General features: G+C 38.8%; 1 protein-coding gene across 1 annotated transcript; it reads right to left on the bottom strand.

Moving 5' to 3' along the window:
• Nucleotides 1–514: 514 nt before the first annotated feature.
• On the bottom strand, nt 515–3990 carry LOC126592194 (uncharacterized). The gene is made up of 6 exons (XM_050257923.1): nt 3906–3990; nt 1992–2110; nt 1753–1861; nt 1501–1585; nt 1009–1317; nt 515–914 (listed from the first exon to the last, which is right to left on the bottom strand). The coding sequence occupies exons 1-6, from the start codon at nt 3988–3990 to the stop codon at nt 572–574; spliced, it is 1050 nt and encodes a 349-aa protein (XP_050113880.1). The 3' UTR covers nt 515–571.
• Nucleotides 3991–8630: the final 4640 nt, after the last annotated feature.

Genomic DNA, 8630 nt, shown 5'->3' with positions numbered 1-8630 from the left:
TGATAAATTGAAAATATAATTGTACGTTTTGGTAAGGGAATTATGGTTATAGGTCATGTGTGGGACTAAGGATTTAATTAAAGAATCGTAATTAATGGTAGTTAGATAAACAAGAGTTTAATTTGGGCCTATCACTAATATTATTTTTCGAAATAAATATTTCCAGGGGGGGCGTTACATCTAACCTTCAAACCGTTTGAGGGAGAATACTTTATAATATGATTAAGAATCTCTGGCCAGAGTATGAATGAGATTTAGGAATTCGTTCAAAATCACATTCAAGGTAATCATATAAGTAAGAGAATCACATTCAATGTGGTTAAGAGTATTGTTTTAGAAAAAAACCGTATGGCATAGTAATTAGGGCTGGGTTCGGTTCTGATCGGTTCGGTTTTTTGCCAAAACCGAAACCAAACCGAAATTTCGGTTCGGTTCGGTTCGGCCCAAATTTTTTTCGGTTCGGTTTCGGTTTTTTTTCGGTTTTTTTTTTTTTTTTTTTTTTACCTCCAAAAAATGCAAAACAACCACAACATAAGATAGACCCATCAAGAATGCAAATAGAAGTGCATAATCATTCAAGCCACGAGAAAGGCTCTTTTGTTTCCTTGATCACTCTCACAAACTCTGGAAGCCACATTTTCTCTGCTTCTTTGTGCATACTCTGGATCATGTTGCTGGTCGCTTTCATGGTCATCGAGTTATGCTTCAGATCAGGCTCCGGTTGGTGGACATACCAAATCCAATTCAGCCTTCGGTTCAGAAGCTCGTATAGCACGGTGTGCGTCCCAGAACCTAAGCCAAAGTACAAGCATTTCCCAAGCTCAGGGTATTCCCTTCGGATGCCGGTTAAGGTTTCTGAACTCTCATTTCCTGTAAAATCAAGCACCCCTCTCCATGCGCAGTAACCCGAATACCTAACAAAACACACACAATATCATGAATCACAACACACTACAAGCTCCAAATATGAAAATTTTCATGAAAAAGTTGACACTTGACATAACAAACCTCAGTTTATGGTCAGGGACAAAACTTTGGCGGATCGAAGAGAGACATCCATCCGCTGCAACGAGCAAATCACCGACAATTTCGATGATTTCATTAGTCTGATGGGATGAAGCCTTCACTATAACTGAAGACTTGTCACTGGAAATGGAGAAAGATAGGAAATGGTGACCCCAAAGAAACAGGTTTGGTGGTAATGCATTGTACAGAAGGGCATGCAGGTCAGCCCAATGTGCTGCTCTACAGTTGAAATCCTCATCTCTAGTTAGCATCCATTTCACATTATTTGTCAACCAAAATTCTTTGAAATTACTATTTTAATCCTCTCATCAAAGCTAAACAAAATAAAAAACACTGCAACTTAATAATTACATACCACTCAAATTTTCTATTTTTACAAAAACCTCACAACCAAGTAAATGTAACATATCCTATATTGGAAGTTTGATTTATAAACTTCACATAAAATGCAGAAATTGTTGACAGTTGATTTACCTGCCCCTTACTAACAACAGGGCCAAGCCTGCAACCTTCTTCCATAGGATCCGAAATCTTGATGAGTTTGGTCCAGTCCTCAAGCCTGTTCACAAACTCCATAGCAATGCTTTCCTAAAGTCGAAATGCAAGGGATTAATTAGTGCTCTAGTAAATATCTATGTTTGAAACAACCATAACAAAAAGAACCCTAAGTTCCAAAGCAAAGTGCAGCTCCCAGCCGCCGCCACATCTATAAACTTTGAGAAAAACCTTCTAGAGGAGCATTCTCTGGAATTGCAGGTTGTACACCTTCTATAGCAAGCCAGTGACAAACAATTCCAGTATCAAGCGGTGCTTTTGGTAAAGGAGCTTCAATCACCTACAGTCAAACATAAATATGGAAAATGAAAAGGAAACATACAAAATCAAATAGAAAGTTAAATCAGATTGCTCAGTAAGATAGACCCAAAAAATTGCTCAGTAAGATAGACCCAAAAAATACAAAATACAAAATCGCTGTGAAGGAAGAAGACGAAGCGGAAGAGCGGCGGAGTTGGGAAGGAAGGAGAGAGGGTCCAGAGTACAGAGGAGAGGGATAAGGGAAAAGGGTCGCGGCGTCGTGGGTCGCCTGAGAGATTGAGAGAGACAGAGCGATTGAAGTTGAAGACCCAGCGAGGGAGAGAGGAGGCTCGGCTGCGCTGGGTTAGGGTTACACTGGAGGAGAGAGGAGGCAGGGAACGAGAGAGAGAGGAAGGGAATGAAAAAAAATAAAAGGTATGGGTATGGCTGCTAGGGTTAAAGGGTTTTGTTAAGTATAAGTTCTCCAAAAAAATTAAAAAACATCTACATCCTGGAGGTTCGAACCCGTGCCTTGGGGCTTGAAAAGGTTCACCGAAACCAACTTAGCAACAAGGTATGTTTTGTTATGATTGTATGACTAAACTATTTATAATATTTACAAAAATAATTAAATATATATATATCGGTTCGGTTCGGTTTGGTTCGGTTTCCGAACCTCAAAAACCGAAACCGAACCGGTCAGATTCGGTTCGGTTCGGTTTGACAGTTTCGGTTCGGTGTTTTTTCGGTTCGGTTTTTTTCGGCCTCGGTTCGGTTTGGTCTTCGGTTTTTTTCGGTTTTCGGTTTTTTGAACCCACCCCTAATAGTAATCCTAAACTGAATAGGTTCTCCACCTCTTCTAATTAGCTTAGGTAGCCATGACATACTACTAGGTGTCACTCATGGTTTGTGGAAGCCCTAAAGGTATACAATCACTAAAGGGAGAATTCAAAGTATGTTTCAATTCACAATCGATTTGAAGAGTTTTAATCGGCCATTGCATCGCTAAAAGGAACCTAATGGATCGTACACTGTGTAAGGCAGAGATTGAAGAAACAACAGAGATAAGTAAGGATAATTAAATGGTTTAATTATTTATGGCTAGGATTAATTAATATGTTAATTAATCAAGCGAATAAGTTCGTTTTAGCTTTTGAGTAATTATTGGACCTCAAGGCCCATTGGGCTTTAGAACTTAAGCCCATTAACTTAAGTTGTATGACAACTTAATGACTAAAGACTTAAAAGGGCCCAAACAGCCCAAAGCCTTTAGAAGACCGACCATATAATGGATGAAAGGTTTTTGGTTCTTTTGTCACTTAAGTGAAGTGACTATATAAAGGACTTTGTAGCCAAAATTCTTTAGGGTTCTTCCTTGAGGAAATTGGAGAGAACAAAAGCTCTCATTTTCTCTCTTGGAGGCTAGCCTCCTTGGAGGGATTTACTAGTATGAATTCTCCTCTAATGTCACTTATCTTTTCTTCAACTCCCTCCTTGGTGTGGAAACTTAAAGGTTCCCTTTCTTGGGAACTTGAAGAATTTATTCATCCATCCTCCTCCAAGAAATCCATGGAGCTAAGAAGTAAGGAATGAGGCACTCTCTCTTGGGTGATTAGCATTTGTTTATACAAAGAGAAATCAACCAAGGTATAATATTTTTCAACTCACTCTGTTCTTGAGTTGAGTCTTGGTTCACCACAATTACTAGGCCTTGAATTTCATGGGTAAAGTTTTGTTTTTGATTGCATACAAGCATTATTTCGCCTTTTAATTATTAATTGCATGCATATATATTGCTCAAATGAACTAGTTTCCACAAATATTTCCTTCATTAGCGACTTCATTGGTATGATCATACTTGTACTGCAAGACATGCTATCTGATCTGGATATGGAATTAATCATATCCTTCATATGTGTTAAAGTTCCTACAATCTAGGAACTGGCATGCACTACAAGTAATCACAACTCTTAAAAGGGTGCAATATCTCTTGTGGGACCATGATTTTTTAGCGCTAGAGTAAGGTTGATCAAAATATTGTTACCTCAAAAGTCCCTTCATTGACTCAACAACTCTTAACGAACCTGGATCAGATGGAGCAGCAATGTCACCCATCACCCTGTTCCGAGGCAATAGGCGAATTCGTAGTGACTCTGCTTGAATAACCATGCTTATTTCGCAAGGCACACGATCTAATCTGGATATGGAATCAATCTGATCCCTTTTTTTTTTCTTGAAATTCCTACAATTTAGGAATTGGCGTGTGCCACAAGTAATCGCAACTCCTAATATCTACTTCTAGATATCCTTTAAGATTCTCCTGGCTTAGAACAAGGTATACTAAAAAGGTCTCTCTCCTAACGACTCACTTGACTTTGTCACGAATCGCAACCCACGACAGCGTCACAACCATGACCCATGATGCTGTCACAACCAAAAACCCACATATTCACGCTATAAAACCATGCAACCACATCAAACCCGAATTCAATTTGTACGCGTTACTGCAAATTGAACTCGTACTTAGTCTATGTACCATCTTATATAAATTTATCAAAAACTCGTTGGTCACGAACTGCGCTCAACGCTGGTCGTGATGACCCCCAGAATGCCGTTTGAGATAAGAAAGAAAGAGAGAGACAATGTCTAAAGAGAGAGATGATGATGATGACATAGGAGGAGAGGAAGATTGCATGCTACATTGCTAACCTTGCGTTGCCTCGCGATGGGATTGTAACCCGTGTGTAAAGATAGGTTAGATAACCTACTCTATTGTGGATGCATAACCCATCCCGTCCACCTTCTATTTTGATATAACAAATAATTGACTCGACTCAAAATCCATTTTAATTGGTCATAACTCATCCCAGTCGGCCCACTAAACATACTCTATATGTACTAAAAACATATGAATCTGTATGTGCTTTTACGCGCACACATACGCTCTAGCAAGTGACTATACGCTTTCGTGCGCACACATACGCTCTAGCAAATGACTATACGCTTTCGCACACACACATATGCTCTAGCAATTGCCCTCATGCTATGCACAAAGTATACAATCCACATCTATTTGGGTACCTATAATAAGGTATGTTGTCATTGAATCACTATTACCCAATCAAAACTGGTCATTTGTTAAACATTAAATATAATTTATTTTTTTATGTTTTTAGTTATTGTTTTTGTTTTTTTTACCAACTTTTATTTTTATAATTATGTGAATAATTGAACATGAACACGTGTCAAGTTTAAATTGGTTTTGTCATGCCACTAAGCATATTATTTTTTGGCTTCTAAAGTTAATTGGGTTATTTGGACCTTGCGACCTTTGGTTAGACTAGCACGGGCCGAAATTTAACCTTATTTTTTTGTTTGTAAACTAAAATCCCTTCAATTTTTTTTTTTTTTAAAAAAAATAATGCTAAGTTGAACTGAAATTTTGATAACTAGCCATATTTTGTACCAAGAAATGAATTTTGGCTTACCTTTTGTCATTCTTACAAATTCAACAAAAAAAAAATCATATAGAATTTCTAAAATATCCTTGAGTTAAAACACTAATTACCCTTTCCATCCCTTCTCCCAAATCTTTAGAAAAAGAGAATCATTGTCGACTACGTAAGGCTATCTCCAACCGAACGCTGGCCAAAGGGTTTGTTTTATCCCTCTGGTCCTCCAAGAAATTAATATTTTAATGAACATAATAGGGCCGTATTTACCTCCATCTCCAATCGAGGGCCAAAAGCTCATATGGCTCGTTTTAACCCAATCACAAAAAACCGTCTCCAACCAAAGGCCAAAGAGCCAAACATAATTTATTATTTAAAAATTACAACTTAAATTCAAATCCAACGGCTAAGTGACGTTAGCTAGCCGTTTGATTTGAATTTTTTTTTTGCTATAAATAAGGTGGATATTGGGCTATAATTCACACAACTTTGAATTCAATCTATTTCAATTTAATCTCTTTCAATTCAAGTTTGCAATGAATTCCAATTAGGGGTCCTTATCCAATTCCAAATTGGAAGAAAAATGGGCACAAATGAGACGAGAAAATAAGGAGTTTGATGAAGAAGTTCAAGTAAACAGCAACAAACAAAACAGGGCAGCAACCATGATGTGTCAGCCAACTGAGGAACAACCTCAATGGGGTGGCTCTGTTGCTGGTCGCTCTTACAAACCACGAAACAAAGCGATGATGCATGCCAATCTGATGAACAGCTACTTCAACCCCAACTCAGTGTACATAGAAAAGGATTTTAGACGTTGCTTCTGGTTGAGGGTTCATGTCTTCGAGCATTTACTTCGTGATGTCTAGCAGGTCAATCCATACTTTCGATGGATGAAACCCATGGTATGTCTAAGTCTACATGCCTTGATACTCTTGAACAATTTTGTGATAAAATTGTTCAGGGTTACAAAGACTAGTACCTCTGTGAGCCAAATCAAGAAGATCTGAATCAGCTCATTTGCAAAGTTGAAGACCGTGGGTTTCCGGGCATAATAAGGTCATTAGACTGCATGCATTGGGAATGGAAGAATTGTCCCACCGGATGGCAATGAGGCTTCTGCGGAAGGTCGAGAAAGCTAATTGTTGTGTTAGAGGCGGTTGCCTCATATGACATATGGATCTGGCATGCTTTCTTTAGAGTCCTTAGATCTCAAAATGACATTACAGTTCTTGGGCGTTCACCTATCTGCAATTGCCTAACGAAAGGTAAAGCACATAAGCTTGACTACTACATCAACGGCCGTCAGTACAATATGGGGTATTACTTGGCAGATGACATCCACCCAATGTGGGCGACACTTGTCCAAGCAATTCCAAACCCTAGGAATGACACGGAAAAGTTGTTTACCTTACACCAAGAGGCATACCGGAAAGATGTTGAGAGAGCTTCCCATGCCACAAATAAGTACCTACAGCAGGGATCTTGTTGCACATCTTTGGGCCAAAAATAGCATGAAGTAGGTGTTTAAGTTTTATGTTGTATAATTTTTATGTTGGTTAATGTTATTTAATGTGTTTTATATTGTTTAATGTTGTTTCAGGTTACTTAATTTAATTTAATGTTGTATAATGGTTTAGGAAGATATAGGAAAAAATAGAATTTAAAAATTGTATGAAACAAATTTTGTAAAATAGAAGTTATGGGAAAAAATAGAATTTAAAAAAAAATATGAAACAAATTTTGTAAAATAGAAGTTATAGGAAAAAATTATAATTTAGAAATAAATATAAAACAAATTTTGTAAAACATAAGTTATAGGAAAAAAATTGTGTAAAAAATTAAAAAAAAAAACTGTAAAAATAAAATATTCAAAAATAACGGCTAGCTGACGTTAGCTAACCATTGCATTTGAAATTTGGCCTAGAATTCCTGTTGATTATATCCAACAAGAATTGTAACATCCCACATCGAGCAACGGAGATGGGGTGATGTGTCTTATATGTACATGCCCACCTCCAACTCTGAAGTTAAGTGAGTTCAGGTAAGAGCATTCTCAGGATGGTTGATCCACTGAGAAGTTCTCGTGTGAGTTCCCAGAAACAAAACTGTGAGGGCGTGGCTGGGGCCCAAAGCGGACAATATCATGCTACGGCGGAGCCAGTCTAGGATGTGACAGAATTGTATTAAAGTCATTCTACCGTGTGGTGCGAGTGTGCCGACGAGGACATCGGGCCCCTAAGGGGGGATTGTAACATCCCACATCGACCAACAAAGATGGGATGATGTGCCTTATATGTACATGCCCAACTCCATACAGCACGAGGCTTTTTAAGGACTCACTGGCTTCGGATTCCATTGGAACTCCGAAGTTAAGCGAGTTTGGGTGAGAGCATTTCTAGGATGAGTGACCCATTGGGAAGTTCTCGTGGGAGTTCCCAGAAACAAAACTATTAGGGTGTGGCCGGGGCCCAAAGTAGACAATACTGTGCTACAACGGAGCCGGTCTGGGATGTGACAGGAATGCTAGAATTTTTGGCCCAGCCCAAGGCTAGCTAGTTGGATTGGGCCAACCGGTTGGCCCTTTGGCCCTTTCAGATTTCGTGGGGCCCACAAGTCCTTTGGCCTAGCCCTCGGTTGGAGACGGTTTTCAGACTATTTTTGGCCTTCTGGACCCTTCGGTTGGAAATGGCCTAATGACATCATCACGTGCAAGCCTTGGATTCTAGTGGACTGAGCATTCCAATGGCGGCAAAATTTCAACAGCGGTTGACACAACTGACAAGCCTACTGAGGCGGGGTGTGCCAGTGATGACGTTTCTCCATACAAAAAAAGTCATCTGGACCCTTCGGTTGGAGATGGCCTAATGACATCGTCACGTGCAAGCCTTGGATTCCAGTGGACTGGGCATTCCAATGGCGACAAAATTTCAACAACGGTTTATGCAGCCGACAAGCCTACTGAGGCGGGGTGTGCCAGTGATGACGTTTCTCCATACAAAGAAAAAAAAGAAAAACATGTAGGGGTCTCCTAGTCTAATTAGAGCCGGGGAACAAGGGATTCAGTAATTTCTAAGTCCAACAACTTCCTCCTATTTCCCATAAGAATCAAATTTCCAGGCAATAAAGCCATTCTTTCGGTAATTTCTCCATTTAGGATAATATTCGTAACTCAAGGGTATTATAGAATTTTTATATCGATTTTTTGTTAAATTTATAAAAATTTTAAAAAGTTATCCCGAAATTTAATGGTTGCTGCAAAAATCCCGCTCGTTGACAACTTCATCGCTGAAATCTCTGATATATTCAAAACTAATATTTAATAAAAATGTAAATTAATTCTTAAAAAAGCTGCGT

This window comes from Malus sylvestris, chromosome 12 (assembly GCF_916048215.2).
Source record: "Malus sylvestris chromosome 12, drMalSylv7.2, whole genome shotgun sequence".
In the NCBI taxonomy this organism is placed as follows: domain Eukaryota; kingdom Viridiplantae; phylum Streptophyta; class Magnoliopsida; order Rosales; family Rosaceae; genus Malus; species Malus sylvestris.
The sequence above is the reverse complement of the archived record's forward strand: the minus strand, read 5'-3'. Positions and strand labels throughout refer to the sequence as shown.